This window comes from Ursus maritimus, unplaced genomic scaffold (genome assembly GCF_017311325.1).
Source record: "Ursus maritimus isolate PB19 unplaced genomic scaffold, ASM1731132v1 scaffold_5, whole genome shotgun sequence".
Taxonomy (NCBI): domain Eukaryota; kingdom Metazoa; phylum Chordata; class Mammalia; order Carnivora; family Ursidae; genus Ursus; species Ursus maritimus.
Genome location: NW_024426663.1, coordinates 30716895 through 30734205, shown reverse-complemented (window position 1 = coordinate 30734205; position 17311 = coordinate 30716895). Strand labels below are relative to the sequence as shown.

The following is a 17311-nucleotide window of genomic DNA, read 5'->3' as shown; positions in this document are numbered from 1 at the left end:
CACTTGGCATTGTGTTGCTTTCTACAGGTCCACAGAATCAAAACCCCCAAACAAATAGATGAGCTGATTGAAATTGAGAGTGACACAGGGACGTGGTACAAAAGGTGTTTTGTCCGGATCCGCACGGAACTCTATGGAGTAAGTAATAGACCCGCCCTGAGCGCTGGCCAACATGTCGTCTTTACAATTGGTCAGAAGCAGGGTTTATTGTGACCATTCCATGAGTGGGGCTGTGCCCCCTTCTGTCCGGGACACCTTATTTTCCTGCACTGGGACCAGGTGAAAGGACCCCCCTGAGATAAGTGGGCTAGCCAAGACATTCTATCTTTGGGAAGGGAAGGTGCTAGGCAAGAAGTCTTGTCAGGGCTGGGACACACTGAAGTTTTAAGTTACTTTATCCATTGGCTTCCAGGAAGCTAAAAAAGTGAAACTTGCAGTATTTGGTTTCCTAGAGCCTTCAGCCTTGACATTTGAAGTTCCAATGAATCTGGCTGAAAGAAGTGTTTTTATAATTGGTGAAGGGGATTGGGGAGTGGGTCACTGCATAACCACACAAGGAAACTAACTCTTTAATATTTCACAGATTTGGTTGACTTTCATGAGATGTTTCAACTACCCAGTCAGGGAAAATACAATAAAGCTTACAATTGTTTGGTTCACCCTGTCCTTTGGGTAAGTAATATTTCAGTTCTTGGTGAGTGAAATCTTTACATTTCCACACGGTAACTTCCAGTCACACGGCTCTCCTTTCTTACACTGTTTGATGCTGTTAATATGTTAGGAAAGATTTTTTCTTTATTTCAGTTTAGATTTGCCGACCATGATAGTTTTTATATATGACTTACCTTATTTTGTCTTAATGCTGGGTGGCGAAACCAATAGTCCTTGGAAAGTCTGACGAGACTGTGGGTGATTTGCTCCCCGTGGCTTCTCCACCTTCCTCTCCTTGTTTGCTCGGCACCAGCCACACTGGCCTCCTTGCTTTTGTTTGAACATGCCAGAACGTTCCCCTCTCAGGGAACTGTCTTGGCACTGCTCCCCAGATATCGCCCAGCTCATTTCCTCACGTCTTTAAGACTTGGCTCAGGTGTCACCTTCTCAGGGTCACCTTCCGTAAGCACTTCCTTAACTGCGGCCCCTCAGCACTCCCTACCCCCTCCTCAGCCCTATTATTCCCCTAGAGCACCTTCCATCTTCTAATATACAAAACATTTCTTTGTTCTGTAGAGAATAAAGCTCTGTCTCCCCCTCTGTGGAAGCTCTGTGAGAACAGGGGTTTTAAACTATTTTGTTCACTGCTATGTGCCCCGGCACATGGTAAGTGTTCAATAAGTAGTTACTGAATGAATAAAACCACCATATATGTGTTCTAAGAAAAGAGGAGGTGGGAAGAAAATATCAGAATTTTATTTGCTAATGGCTTTAGAATATTTGTGTCCAACTCTATTTTGCATAATTTACTGTTTAAAAGAGGCAATTAGATAATACCCTACACTTTCAGGTCAGTTGGCTCTTAACGCCCTAGTAGAGCCCAACATGTACACTGCAGATTCTATCTGTAAACATGCCTAAATTAAAACAGGTGAGTGGTCAGAGATGGTCGATCTTTCATAGTGCCATGAGGGGTAGTAAAAGGAGAGACAAGGCAAGTGTGGATCAGAAGACCTAAGGCCTCACTCTGCTCTGTGACTTGGAGACACTATCAAGTTTTATTTCCTTATTTCCAAGTTAAGAGGGTTGATTCAGAATATGTAAAGTAATTCCCACTCAAGTTCTAGAAGACACATCAATCAATGAAGGCAGAGAAGGCTAAAAAGTATCTACTCTGTACTAAACACTCAACTAGGTACAAAGATAAGTAGTCAAAAGTTCTACTCTTGATGTGGAGATTTACATGGTAATATCTGGTTTGCTTTTATTTTGTTATTTATTGCTGACCACATTTTAAGCTTTGTGGTTTCCACAGTGCCTCGCATTTGATGATATTCAGTGAATGTTCACTGAATAAATAAAAAATTAGCTGAAACTCCTCCATGTCATTGATGATGTGTGTTCCAGGCTAGCGTGCTTACCTCGTTGTTGCCACTTCCGAAGACTTTTGTCCTGAGTGTATGAGTAGAGAGCAGTGTGGTAGATGTTCTATTCCTGAGTCATTTCTGATTTAACGGCCACCACTCACACCCCCACAGTGATTCAGTCATGGTCTATGGAAGGAAGGGGTTGGACATCTATGGAATCGTAAGGCAGAGATGTTCTAGAAATCCTGATGGCAGTGGTGATGATCAACACTGAATAATCTTTTGAGCACTCACTATCTGCGAGGCACTGTGCATCCCGTTTAACCAGAGTCAGGCAGGTGGTACTGTCATGGCTCTGATATTAGAGACGGGACACTTCAGGCTGAGGTGAGTGTGCATCAGAAGAATCACCTGGAGGACTGCACCTCCACAGTTTCTGAGGCAGCCGTTCTGGATGGCACTGGAGAGTACATTTGTAACAAGTTTTCAGGCAATGCTGGGCTCGTCCAGAGATCCTACTTGGGGAACCACCAACTTAGAGCAGCAACCTCTATAGAAATAAAATGCAAGCCACATATGTCATTTTAAATCTCCTAGTGGCCACACGAAAGAAAATAAAAAGAAACAGATGAAATTTATTTTAATAATATACTTTATTTAGCTCATTATGTCCAAAGTAGTATAATTTCAACATATAATCAATATAAAAGTGATTAATGACTTAATTTTACATTCTTTTTTTCATAAGTCTCCAGATTTGGTATTTTATACTTAGAGCAGATCTCATTCGGACTAGCCACATTTTTTTAAGTTTTTATTCGAACTCCATTTGGTTAACACACAGTATAATATTAGTTTCAGATGTACAACATAGTGATTCAACATTTCCATACAATACCCGGTGCTTATCACAGCAAACACACTCCTTAATCCCCGTCACCTATTTCATCCATTCCTCCCCCTCCCGTGCCCACCTCCCCTCTGGTAATCATCAGTTCTCTGTAATTAAGAGTCTCTTTCTTGATTTTCCTCTCTTTCTTTTTTTTTCCTTTGCTTGTTTATTTTGTTTCTTAAATCCCACATATAATTAAATCATATGGTATTTATCTTTCTCTGACTGACTTATTTCACTTAGGATAATACTCTCTAGCTCTATCCACATTATTGCAAATGGCAAGATGTCATTCATTTTTATAGCCGAGTAATATTCCATTTATATGTACATATATGTATACACACACATACACACACACACACCACATCTTCTTTATCCATTCATCAGTCAATGGACATTGGGCTCTTTCCATAATTTGTCTACTGTAGATAATGCTGCTATAAACATCAGGGTGCTTGTATCCCTTTAAATTTGTATTTTTGTATTCTCTGGGTAAATACCCGAATTGCTGGATCAGAGGCATTTTTCCAAAGAAGACATACGAATGGCCAACAGACATATGAAAATGCACCATCACTGATCATGAGGGAAATACAAATCAAAACTACAATGAGATATCACCTTACACCTGTCAGAATGGCTAAAATCAGCATAAGAAAGAACAGATGTTGGAGAGGATGAACAGAAAGGGGAGCCTTCCTGCACTGTTGGTGGCAATGCAAACTGGTGCAGCCACTCTGGCAAACAGTATGGAGCTTCCGCAAAAAGTTAAAAATAGAGCTACCCAGGACCCAGCAACGGCACTAGCCACATTTCAACTGCTCAGTAGCCACATGTGGTTAGTGGCTACTATACTAAAGAGCACAGCAGAGTGACTGAGCTGTCACCTGCTAGAATCGTACAGAAGAGGGTAAGGCAGAAAGTGAAAATAACCTGGACTTTCAGATAATAACCCAAATGACCCTTTCCCCAGCCTTGAACCACTTGAGAAATGGATCTCTACCCTCAGGCTAACAGTATCACAGTACTGTAGAAAGCGAGAAATAGTCCCCATTAGTAAAGAGATCATTCTTTAATAGTACTCAGTGTTTTTGGACCCCAGGAGTTTGTACCACCAGACTAGGGGACGGGGTTCCCCAGTGAAGCCTGGGGTGATAAGAAAAAACATCAGGGTCAGGAAGCCCTGTGTTGGTATATGATGCATGTCCCTGCCCAAAGGCAGAGTGCAGGACTCCCATCCCTGGGGCTTCCCAGGCCGTCTCTCTGACGGGGAGGGGGCAGTACAGATGATGGCTCAATGATTCCTCATGTTGCAGGGAGCTGATCAGAATCACAAGTGCTTCTCCAGGAACCCCTGCCTCTCTGAAAATGTCAGGGGGGCAGTCACTGAACAGGTGCACTGATACCCATACACACTCCCGTTTCTTTGTCTTTGCAGGTACTATGGATTATCTGTGTGGTTCCCTGATGTCATTAAACATCTGCAGTCGAACGTGTTGCCCATTGAAAAGATTGAGAGAGAAAAATTTTCAAATTTAGGTGTTAACTTTACAATGGCAAATCAGTTGCACATGGGAGCGGAATACGAGAATGGCAGGTCCGGAAACTTCGAAATAACTTAATCTGCTATCTGTTCTGAAAAACGTCTTTCTTCCTAACCTTCACTGCACAGAATCATGCACTGTTGTTTGCTTGTTTTTATTGTTGTTGCTGTTATTTTTTAGTTTGTACATTAGTAATTTTCAAACTGAATTTAAACACTTCCAAATGGGCTTTTAAAAGAAAGGGTATATGTGTATCAGTACTTGACTTAAAACTGCTTCTGAAACCGTCGCTTCACATTTGTGAAGTAGCAGAATTAACTGGTATGAAAAGAAAATTTAGAGAGACGCTGGAAAGCCACAGAAATAAGTCACAGAAGAGAAGAGTGAGGAGTATGAGGAAATAAGATGGGTAATGGTGTTACTTAATTCAGAGAGGGGACCCAAAGTGTAACTTGATGCCTGTCTCCTACCCCTGAGAAAGGGGACCACTTTTCAGAAGCCCTTCCTTCTCCACTAGGCTGAATCAAGAAGTAGTGTTACATTGTATCAGGAAGATTTCCCTTAGAGAACAGGAATGATTCCCCAAAGTTCAGGGCTTTGAAAATACGGAATAAGTTAGCAAAGGACGTTTTTGAAGGTGGAATCTAGAATGCATCTTTTTTTTTTTTTAAAGGTTTTATTTATTTATTTGACAGACTGAGAGAGAGCATGAGCACAAGCAGGGTGAGTGGCAGGCAGAGGAAGAGGTAAAGCAGGCTCCCCACAGCAGGGAGCCTCACATGGGCCTCGATCCTAGAACCCTGGGATCATGACCTCAGCCGAAGGCAGACACTTAACCAACTGAGCCACCCAGGAGCCCTGGAATGCTTCTTGATAAGGAGAGAGAACTGGCTCAGGAAGGTGGTTCCAGTGCATTCTTTCAGGGAGGGAAAGGGACAAACAAAGCCGTTTGTTTCTATCCATAAGTTGTTTTCTGAACAAATAATGGCTGATGTGAGCTCCTGATGGTTTACATCATTTTAGGAAATTGTACCAAACGCAGAACTGGTAAAAGTAAAAATTATAAAAAACTGAACAAAGTTCTTCAGGGCAAAACCACTTGGAAGGATGAAAAAGAATTCTATAGGATGCTTACGGTTTGTATAATGAAAGGGAGAATTATGAAGTAGGAGATAATTGTTTAAATTGGCAGTTGCGCGAGGGGCCTAATCCTTATGCAAGCCATGTAGGATCGCTTTCACTCTCCCACATAAAATACCAGCCCGAGTCTGCGCTTGTTTTACCACGGAAACCTTAGAGTCACGTGCTCTGTAATGGTAGGGTAAACATTTACTTCATTTATTTTTAAAAGTATTGTTACTCCATTAGAAACGTCTGATATGTTTGTGTCTCTGACATATTTTGAATGACGCTTGTTAAAGTTCTAAGCTGACTCTTCAGTCACCACTAGGAAATTTTTTACATTAGCAATATAAGGATTAACCATTTTAATAGTATTAAAATCCCTGTGAAACATATATATTTATTTTAGAAGGTGTTAGAATTTTTATTCATTTTTTTGTTTGTCTTTCAGGGAAATGTGAAATGCCACTAGCGAACTCATTTTTTACAAAGAGCTTTTCTACTCAATATCATAAAATGGCACCTCTTTTCAAGGCCGTGTTACTGCTCTGGATGGAATAGCCTCCGGGGTAGACTCTCGGGAAACAAACCAAAGGTGTAGAGTAGTGTGTGTCCTTTGCTCGCGCTCTATGAACAGAGTGCTCCTCAAGAGTACACGGGAAAGTGGCCACACTGGCCATCTCTGGGCGAAAGAACTGGGAGGCTCGGAGATGGCTAGGAAAAGACTTATTTTATCCTTTTTCGGTGTTTTCAATTCTGTACCCTGTGTACTCGGGCTATATATTATCCATTCATAAAAAACCTAAAATGGTTTTCCCTTTCTAAATTCAGTTTTATTTCAGAAAATTGATAATATTCTTAAAATGTGCCACTATTGGGGCGGCTGGGTGGCTAAGTTGGTTAAGGTCCTGATCTCAGGGTCGTGAGAGCAAGTCCCATGTCATGCTCTGCACTCAGTGTGGAGCTAGTTTAGGATTCTCTCTCCCTCTCCTTCTGCCCCTACCCTGCTCACTCATTCTCTCTCTCTCTCTCAAAAAAAAAAAAAAAAAAAAAAAAAGCCATTATTTACCCTTCTTTAATGGAGAAATGTACGGTTTAGATGGTTTTACTCCAGACCCCTGGAGTAGAGGTTGAAATAAGATTACTTTTTAAGATGGTGGTGTGTTAGGCCACAGCGCACTTCAAGCTGATAAGAACAATCAGGCATTAAGGTGAGAACAATTTTGAAAGTACTAAAGGGTCTTATAGCTTTTAAGTCAGTCAGCTTGCTTGCCTGGGATGCGCAGACCCTTTCTGCCCTGAGTGGTATTTGGTGTAGTAACTTATTCTCCATTTGAACAAGCATTCTCCTCTCAGTGACTGGCTAAGTATATGTTCATGGTCTCTCAGTAACTTACTGAGACACAATGATGACTATCGATCCATGTTTTCTGGGAGTTCTTACCAACACAGACAGATCTGAGTTGCAGACTCTTTTAAGATGTTAGGATCATCATGACTGTTATCATCTCACCATCTAGAATCCCCCCCTTGCAGCACCCAAAAAGGTATCTGAGCAGGTTTCATTATTCTATGCTTTTCCACAAATAAGCAGAGCTCTCTCATCACGCTGCTTGGTTCAAGGAAGACCTGTTGGCTTTGAGAAGAAAAATATTCATAGAAAGTAGAGTGACCTATGAGTTTCTTTCTATGAGCCCCAGGTCCATCATTCCTCACATAAATGAAGCAGAATTCTCATGTTCTCTCTTCAGAATCACCAGAAATCCCTGTATAAGAATGAAGCCTTGAATTTTTAGCTTAGGAAACAGACTTTCATAAAGAGTGAGCATGGGAGCACATTCTTAAGTTAGAGCCATTTAACCTCAAATAGAGAATTTTCAAATAAAGGCATATGATCAAGAGCAAGAGGGTAGGATTGAAAAATAAGGAATCGGTAGCCACAGTTAATCTCCAAACTCTCTACCTTCAGTAGCATCCTCCACAGTCTTTTACCAACATTGCCAAAGCTAAATGAAGTTATCTTGAATGCCAGCTCTTCTGCTGGAAAATAATATCGGTGAGCCAGGAGATAGCCAAAGGACAGGCTGCATGAGGAAAGGGGGGGAATCTAAGAGCCTAGAAGATCTGGAGGCTAATGTCTTTCTGGAGAGTCTGTGGTGGACAGATCTCTCAACCCTGCTGGACACAGTCATTGATAAGAATTTTTCTCTGTGTGTTTTGGCAGATTTGTAGGAATGAAGTTCAAATCTGTAACTTTCAAAGATTCACTGTTTAAGGCCTGCGTCTTTGAGAATGTGACTTCAGTGAACACCTACTTCAAGAACTGCACATTTATTGACACTGTTTTTGATAACACAGGTAGGTGTGCTACTTAGCTCTACCTGGGGCCTCTTCACATGGCCCAGTTCTAGGCAGAAACCTGATACGTTGTGATAGTGTGGGCACAGGCTTATGGGGAAAGTAGATATTGAAGTATAAAGGAATGGATTTCCTTAATCAGGTTGGATCATAGTTAAGCTTTTATTATTGGTCTCTGTCAGATTTAATGCAACTGGGACTTGCTGAAGTTCCGAGTTAAAAACAAAAACAAAAAAAAACTTGGGGCACCTGGGTGGCTCAGTCGGTTGAGCATCCAGCTCTTGATATTGGCTCAGATCATGATCCCATGGTCATGAGATTGAGTCCGGTGTCAGACTCCACACTGAGCATGGAGCCTGTTTAAAATTGTCTCTCTCTCCCTCTGCCCCACCCCCACCCACCCTGCTCACGTGTGTGTACAATTTCTCTCTCTGTCTAAAAAAAAAAAAATATATATATATATATATATATCCTTTGAGTAATTTTTTTAAAGATTTTATTTATTTATTTGAGAAACAGAGCACAGGTGGGTGGAGGGGCAGTGGGAGAAACAGACACCCCACTGATCAAGGAACCTAACAAGGGTCTCAGTCTCAGGACTCTGGAATCGTGACTTGAGCCAAAGGCAGATGCTTAACCCACTGAGCCACCCAGGTGCCCCTCCTTTGATTACTGTTTGAAGAAAAAAATTACCCTGTGGCTTGTTGGTTTATAAATCTGGCTTCAAAATTTGATGTCTACTTAAGTGATCATGCCTGAGCTGTAGTGAATAGAGATGGACAACATATTATGTTGGCTTTGCTTAATCAAATAGTTTTTGAGTCCAATCCTGGTAATGGAGTTTGGAAAACTCCCCAGGGGAAAAGAGGAGTAGGGGGGAAACTGATTGAGGACCTGTTATATGCTGGTTCCTACTCTCATTAGACGCTCATTATCTCATTTGGTGAGATAATAGTGGAGACTTGGAAAAATTAAGTAATTTGGCCACATTCTTAGACCTGGTGACAGCAAACTTTTGAGATCAGTTTTATCTGATTGCAGAGCCCATGGTTTCCTACGTCTACCCTCTGATGTGTCTGTCCTTTGAGTCGAAAATAAGAGCCCAGCACTGGCAGGAGTATAGCGCTACCTTGTTGCCAACCCTGCCTTCTTGGTGCTCAGACAGGAAGCAGCTCTGCCCAGCTCCAAAGGAGAGTGGAACCAGGTGTCTTCAGGTTTTTTAAAACAGTGCTATCACTATCTTCTAACCCATTCAACCTCAGAAGACCAGCTTTTTAGGCAGGTCTTGATCAGCAAGGAAAATAACAGTTTTATTCCCACTGCCTTTTAGCAGAACCCACCATTCTTCTGCAACCCCTCCTTGGATAGGTCCAAGTTCAAGGAAAAAAATATCAGCAGCGAATGCTAGTGACCTTCCGATAAGAGCGACTCTTACTCCTTTGTGCATCCTCCCCTTTGACCTCAACTTCTATATCCAGCCTCATGGGCCCAACGAAAATCCTTTTCGTTCTCTTTGCCTCAGAGTCCCATAAAATAGCAATGATAAGGCTGATTCATACACATTTTGAAATAAATTGTTTTTGTAATTGTAGTATGCAAGCTATTAGTACTATAATGATAGTACTTATGTAACATGATAATTAGAACAAAGTGACACTATAAAGGAGTAAGCAAGTAATATAATTATGATGGCCAACCATAAGAAATCAGAAAATAACTGGACCCTTTAATGTGTTCTTTTATTCAACAAAGGTATCCTTCATTCAGCTACTTTGTAATGTGAGGTTCTAGACTAGTCCCTGCGCTTTGACCAGGCCCTGAAGCCCTCAAGTTTACAATGCGATGTTTCTTTCCTGAATTCTTAACTGGCTTTCTTAGACCGGTGCACAAGTATAAAGAGCTTGATGAATTGTCTTTGTGTCCACAGATTTTGAGCCGTATAAATTCATTGATAGTGAATTTCAAAACTGCTCATTTTTGCATAACAAGACGGGATGCCAGGTTACCTTCGATGATGACTACAGTGCCTACTGGATTTATTTTGTCAGCTTCCTGGGGACATTGGCAGTGTTGCCAGGCAACATCGTGTCTGCTCTCCTGATGGACAGAATTGGGCGCTTAACGATGCTAGGTATGTGCTTGGTTTCATGTAAAATAAAAGAGCTGCCCTTGCCGTCTCCGGGGAGCCTGGTTCCCACTGTACTCCCTGCCCCCTTAGGGATTTGCATCCCACAGAGATGAGGAGAAATCCCTTAAGACCTTTCATTAGGGCTAAATTTCAGTGAAAATTATGTCTAATTACATTTCATTTGAGCAGCTTCCATGAGTTGACAGACTGAAGAACTAATTACGTGTGACTAACGTATGTTTTTCCACTTAAGTAACTGAGTAATTGACGAAGTGCATTTCATGTTTGCTGCGTTCAGAAGGCAGTTGGAGAGGCAAACCTCTATACAGGTGAGGCTACCTGTACCTGAGCTTTTGGAGTCCAGGCCACAGCTTCCCCTTGGGATTCAGTTTTGCTGAGAGATGTCAGAGACCCAAGGATCATTCTCTCCTAAGATGATGGGAAACATGGCACCCTTTTGTCTGCTTTGTTGGCAGGTGGCTCAATGGTGCTTTCCGGGATCAGCTGTTTCTTCCTCTGGTTGGGCAGCAGTGAGTCCATGATGGTAGGTGTGCTGTGTCTGTATAACGGATTGACCATCTCGGCCTGGAACTCTCTGGATGTGGTCACTGTGGAACTGTACCCCACAGACCGCAGGTATGTTGAAACAGGCCTCTAGGAAGAGGCGCTCTGAGCTTCTTGGGACCACTGAGAAGTAGAAAAATAAGCCAAACTGTCATTTCCCAAAGTAAGTGAAAATCCAAAAAAATACCTGGTTTATGAGGTTGTAGTTTTCACTCATACATTTTAAAAAGAAAATGTCAGGAAATATAGTTGCTAGCAGGAATAAATAATAGGGCAGTGAAACCAGTGAAGGGATTTAATTGTGTCTATGACTTAGTTTGTTGGCTGACAATATGAGCAACCTATAATGAAGTCATGAGGGGCAGGATTTAATAACCTCTCTTGTACCACATTTTGAGCTGCTAATCAGTCCTGAGAGGGCTCTTACCTTCCTTTGCAAATGTCTGCATGACGTCTCTATTAAGCAACCACAGAGAAGTCTCTAGACCATATCTCTTGACCTTTGTGGTCTATTGGAGGAAAGCCCAATCTATTTCCAGGTACAACAACAACAACAAGGATTGCCTTTAGAAGAAAGTTATACATGAGTCCCAACGTGGAAACAAAAAGCATCTTATATAAGAGAAAAGACTAAATGATAGACTTTTGGGGTTGAGCTGTAGCAGCTGAATAATTAAGAGAATAGAAGCCCTGTTTTTCCATTTGACATAAGCAAAGACAAACAGCCTTTGCCTTCTTTTATTTTGTATATACATTGTCACCATGGGAGCCCTCTGTGCTGAAGGATGGGGTCAGTATTTTCTGAACTTTGAAATGCAGGAGGGATTTCTATAGGAATCTGCAGAGACATTTGAGATGAGAATTTTCAACAACATCTATTACTGACCTTATAGGAACATTATAGGAACTATATACCCATCTCCTGCAGAACATCTCAAACTCTTATGGACATGTGCTTATCAAATGTTCTACTAGACCCTCAGTAACCTCCTATTGAATATTTAGGCTCTGAAAGGAACCATATACTCCAATACAGCTTCTCCTTCATTCATTCAACAAACATTAATTCTCTTCTGTGAGCGAGCACCTGGGATAGATGCCATGGACCTTGGGATAAGGGTGTTGCCAAAAAGAAGAGAGAAGAGAAGAGAAGAGAAGAGAAGAGAAGAGAAGAGAAGAGAAGAGAAGAGAAGAGAAGGAAAGGAAGGAAAGGAAAGAAGGAGATTAAGACTCTGCAGTATCCACTGAGCATTCTTTCATCAATCTCTCTTCCTGCAAACAGGGCCCAGATGGGGATTAAACTATACATTTAAAATAAACCCCTTAATAGTAAAGCAAGGCTATGGCATAGCCAGACACATTTTTGTTATACATGTAAGAGTTTGATACTATTTTAGATGAATCAGTTGCTTATCCCTCTACCATAAGGAACAGAAGGATGAGTATTCTTCTATGGCAAAATCTAGCTTAAAAAAACAAAACAGTGAATTAGGCAGGTTCCTCTGATGAGAAACATGGACCTGCTGTAATTTTGTTGTTGGAATTTGGTAAAATTTCCCAACAGAATTTGTTGGTAAAAACAGAAATTGCTATTTGTGTTTGCTCGGGTCCTCTGAGAAACAGAGGACAGGACGGAACTAAACGTGCACAGATTCTACTAGGAGACATGGTTGTGTGAGAGAAAATGGGGAGCGAGGTGAAGCTTGGGAGACCTGCAGGGCAGCCTTAGCCCCAGGGAAGGAGTGAGGAGGACAGTAGGGGGGACTGCCCCACACCTCCTCCGGCAGTCTCAGGAAGGTTAGGCAAGGCTGTGGGGGCTGGGGGTGTGGGGCAGGGGCTGACAGCATCTGCTTCCAGCAAGTCCTGCGTGTCCCAGGAACCGGCCGGCAGGAGTACTCCTAACTCATTCAGTTATTGGAGCAGCAAAACATGGGAATGAATTTCCCAGTTCAGCAGCTGGGGCAGTGACTTGGATGTCCACAAGGTGTGTTTTTCACTGCAGCCACACCTTTGCTGGGGGACGTTCTCCAGCTCCTACACAGGTGTGATTAGATAACATGCAGGAAGTCAGTTTCCTCAGTGGTGGAGGGCTGACTTGTCCTCCAGAGCCGCACTGCCAGGGTCCTGGTGGATGAGTTAGTACCACCTCCTCTGTTGCAGGTGGAAACTTTCTCTCCCATTTCTGCCATGTTCCTCTGGGCCACAGAAGGAGTCTCCATGCATCTCTGGCTCAGCTCTGAGAGGAAAACCCCAACTGTCCTGAGTGCAGGCATCCTATGGCCTCTTCTCCCCATCAAAGCAGAAAAGAATACATCTTGACAAGAGTTCTGACTAGAGGCTGTGATATTTCATATTAGAACTTTAGCACTGCCAACTCCTTGCCCAGTTTCTGGAATCTGTCCTTAATGATCAGAATAAGACACTCTGATCCCAGGCCCCGAGCCAAAAAAAATAACTCCTGGAACCATTTAACAGCCAACTCCTATCAAAATCCCAATCAGGGGCACCAGGGTGGCTCATTCAGTTGAGCGTCCAACTCTTGATCTGAGCTCAGGTCTTGATCTCAGGATGCTGAGTTCAAGCCCCACATTGGGCTCCATGCTGTGCATGGAGCTTAGTTAAAAAGTCAAAATTCCCAATCAAAATGATTCTGTTTGGGGAACATAATGTAAGGTATAGTCTAGGTGCTATTACAACACTTGAAATCCACGTTTGTCAAGCACATTATAGATTTTACTTTTAATGTTATACCTTTGACTTTTATTAAGGGTTACATTTGCCTTTACTGTGAAAACACCAAAGAGGACAGGATACAGCCCATTACAGTACACCCTTCCCTCTGTGCGGTCTGCCCCGCAATATGCAGGGAGCTCTAGGACCCCCTTCTGAGGAGCTGCTCTGTCCCTTCCTTTCATGTGATAAAAATTGGTATTTCTTCACATTTCATTCTCTGTTAGGCAGGGAGGAGGCCTGTCTCTGCTAAATCTGCATGGTCCAGTTATTTGCTTTGTTCCTTCTCATTGTGATTTACCCTCTTTTATTCCTATTTTATTAATTTTTTTTGTTTTTTGTAAGCTACCCTAAATCATTTCATAGAGGGCAGGAAAGTTTGAAATTAAAATTATACACACTTACTGAATAACACTTTTCTGTGACTAAAAAATGGAACAAAGCAACAACTACAAGCACTTTATGTGTAAAGGAAAGCTCTGTTTTTCTATTGAAAGAATAATATTTCTCAATTTTATACTTTGGGCCACCAGGTGCGGGGGTTTTTCTTAATCTTCTATAATTTCCAGCAAGCACCAGCTGGATGTCCCACAATTTAACTCAGTTCTGACACCATCTGCCTGGAGATAGCATCAGATGACACAGGTGAGGGGCTCAGTTCCCACAAGACTGCCCGCATTTCAGATACCAAACGTAAGTCAAGTTATCACCTGCACTTTTGACCAACTGGCCGTAAATTGGAGTTCTCATGACCCCTTCCTTGGGTTTGACCATTTGAATGGCTCACAGAACTCAAGGGAAGATTTATGTACATTTACCAACTTTTTATGAGAAGATACAACTGAGGAAGAGCTGGATGGTGGAGATGCGTAGGGTGAAGGATGAGGGAAGGGCAAGGAGCTGCCCTGCTTCTCCAGCTGATGACCTTCCAGGACCACACCTTTCTACTCTGTCAATGGCACTATAATAATTCTTCAGTCCTCAAAATCTCAGCATCAAAGGAAAGCATAATCTAATAATTGCCTGATGACATTTCAGCTTTTCTCCCAGGTTAGATCACAGACTGTAATGGCATATGATAATTTGAGGGGCCCAGAATGGGGCAGAAGGACACTCACAAACACACATTTTAGTGGAGTCCTTATAGGATCCAATTTGTTTATGGAGATGTGACGGAATCCATTTTTTGGAATAGAAGCTTAGGGAAACTTTTTAGTATATTCTTTGATACTCTCTCACACCAGATATATGGTGTCTTTTCCAACACCAACCAATTCTCCAATTCTGACACTACGTGGAGCTGGTATCAGATCCTACAAGTTAAAGGGCTCAGTCCCTCAAAACTGCCCCTATTTCAGATGCACACTGCAAATGGAGTGCCCAGGCAACTCGCACTTCTGCCCGGCCAACTACAGATTTGTGAATTTCAACAGCCCGAAAGAGGTTTGATAATTTACTAGATAAAGAAGTACCTTGGGTGAGGTATAGAAGAGTCTGAAGTGCATGAGCCTCTATTCCTGTGAAGTTAATTAGGGTCCCCCACCACCCTCCTTACATGTTGAATGCATTCAGCAGTCTGGAAGCTCTCTAGATTTATAGAGGTTTCATTATGTAGGCATGATTGATTAAATCCTTGGTCATTGGTGACTGAATTTAATCTCCAGCATCTCTCCCCTCCCTAGAAGTTGGGGGTTGGGTGGGAGGCTGAAAATTTCAACTCTCTATTCACATGGTTGGTTATTTCCAGAGACCAGCCCCCATCAAGAAGCTATCTTTGGAGCTCCTCGAATTAAAGCAGAGATGATATGAAGCTTTCTGTTATTATGCAGAAAAGCTGAGATTTTAAAGACTGATACAACTCAGTGTTACCTGGAGCGGGTGCGGGCATCATCGCTGCTCAGAAGCTGTTAGGAGAATTCTAAAAGCATTACATGTTGAGAGGGGGGCATCTAGCAATCTCAGTGGTTTTCCCTATAGATGAGGTGTTGTTTCCTTTGGCTGCTTTCAAGATTTTTTTCTTGGTCTTAGTGTGGATTTCTTTGGGTTATTATGTTTGAGGTTTACTCACCTTCTTGAATCTGTAGGTTTGTGTCTCTTTGACAAATTTGTGTGGTTTTCAGTCATTATATATCTGAGTATTTTTTCTCTTTTTCTTTTTTTTAATAATTTTTATTTTGTTATATTAGTCACCATACAGTACATCCCCAGTTTTTGATGCACTGTTCCATGATTCATTATTTGCATATAACACCCAGTGCACCATGCAATATGTGCCCTCCTTAATACCCATCACTGGCCTATCCCAATCCCCCACCCCCCTCCCCTCTGAAGCCCTCAGTTTGTTTTTCTCTTCTTCTGTCTGAACTCCAGTGACATGAGTATTAGATCTTTTGTGATAGTCTCAAAGGTCCCTGATGCTCAGTTAACTTGTTTTCAGTTTTTTTGGTCTGTTTTTCTTATTGCATATTTTCCATTGTTCTCTTCCAGGTCACTGATTCTTGCCACTGACCCCTCCATTCCACTGTTGAGCCCAATCACTAAGATTTTTTTCCCTATTTTTATATGTTTTCCATATTTTATGTGTTTCAAGTGTGTTCATGATTGCTCATTGAAGCATTATTATCATGACTGCCTGAAAACCTTTGTCATATAATGCTAACATCTCTGTCATCTCTGGGTTGGTGTCTCTTAATTGTTTTTTTCAGTCTGTGTGAGATCTTCCCAGTTGTTCTTAGGATGAGTGATATTCAATTGAAAAGTCATTTTCCTATTATGTTATAAGACTTTAAATCTCTTGTAAACCTTTAGTTTCTGGACACCTCCCTGTGAGGAGAAAAGGGTGCACTGCCTCATTATTGCCAGGTGGAGTTAGATGTCCAGTGTCCCCACTCTACTGATGCCCATAAGGCTGGGCATTTTCATTACTGCTGGCCAGTGGTGGGAGTCTAGGCTTCCCTCATGATCATGATGCCATGGAAGGAAAGAAGGGAGAAGTGAAAGAGCTCATCACTGGCCAACACCGATGAAAGTCCCAGCTCCCTACTTTGCCTTCCCTGATACCACTTTGATGGTGATATGGAGTCACCTCATCACAGTTTTGTGAGGGTGGAAGTCTAGGCTCTCTCCTTGGCTTTTGCTGGTGTGGCTGGCAGTTGGGCTATAATTCTTCTGGTATTCATTTGGAGGAGAGAGATTATTGTCTAAACATCTTCTGCCTTTCTAGGCTGCCCCTACCCTGGTCCTTTGACTAAAGAGAACAGGGTTTGTTGGGGCTTTTTAAATTATCTGTTGCTGATGGTATTTCCACATTGCCATCTTCTTCAGTTCCGAGTCTGAGATCACTGGAGCAAAAGAAAATGCAGGGAACTCATCACTCCCAAGGTCCCTAGCTCTTCTACCTTTTTCTGTCTTTCAGAGTCTTCTTATGTTTGCTTTTTAATATCCAGTATTTTCAGCTGTAGTTAGTGGGAATGCTCATGAAAGTATGACTACGTCATCTCCATATGAATTTTAATATTGTTTACTTACTCACTCAACATTTTTTTTTGAGTGCCTGTGATACCACCATGAATGAGCCATTTGTGGTCATAACTCTCACAGAGCTTGTGGACAGGTGAACATCAGGTACCATAGAGTGAGGTCAGGGTCACTGTGGGGGAAGCGCATGGTGTCATGAAAGCAGAGAAGAGGGCCTCTTGAAAGAACTGACAGCTGAGACCTGAAAAATAGGTGATAGCTAGGCAAAGAAATGGAGAAAGAACATTTCAGTCAGATGACAAATGAAATACTATCTGAAAACTTCTGGAGGCAAGAGTTAAGAGAGGTAAGCAAGGAACAAATCAGGAAGGATCTTGTAAATTGCATCATCCTAAGGGTGATGGGGAGCCCTTGAAGTGTTTTAGGAAGAAAAGGGACAAGATCAGAAAAGGGCTAGAAGTTTACTCTGGTGGCC

General features: G+C 42.0%; 1 protein-coding gene across 2 annotated transcripts in view; it reads left to right on the top strand.

Annotated features, from left to right (window-relative positions):
• Positions 1-17311, top strand: part of SV2C (synaptic vesicle glycoprotein 2C) — a 153744-nt gene that overhangs the window by 123925 nt on the left and 12508 nt on the right. The window contains exons 6-11 of one of the 2 annotated variants that reach the window (XM_008691274.2): positions 28-138; positions 584-672; positions 4352-4510; positions 7804-7937; positions 9865-10068; positions 10542-10701. In XM_008691274.2, coding sequence (XP_008689496.1) covers positions 28-138; positions 584-672; positions 4352-4510; positions 7804-7937; positions 9865-10068; positions 10542-10701 — 857 coding nt within the window. Of the gene's footprint in view, positions 1-27; positions 175-583; positions 673-4351; positions 4511-7803; positions 7938-9864; positions 10069-10541; positions 10702-17311 lie in introns of both variants that reach the window. The other variant, XM_008691273.2, reaches the window with a different exon arrangement.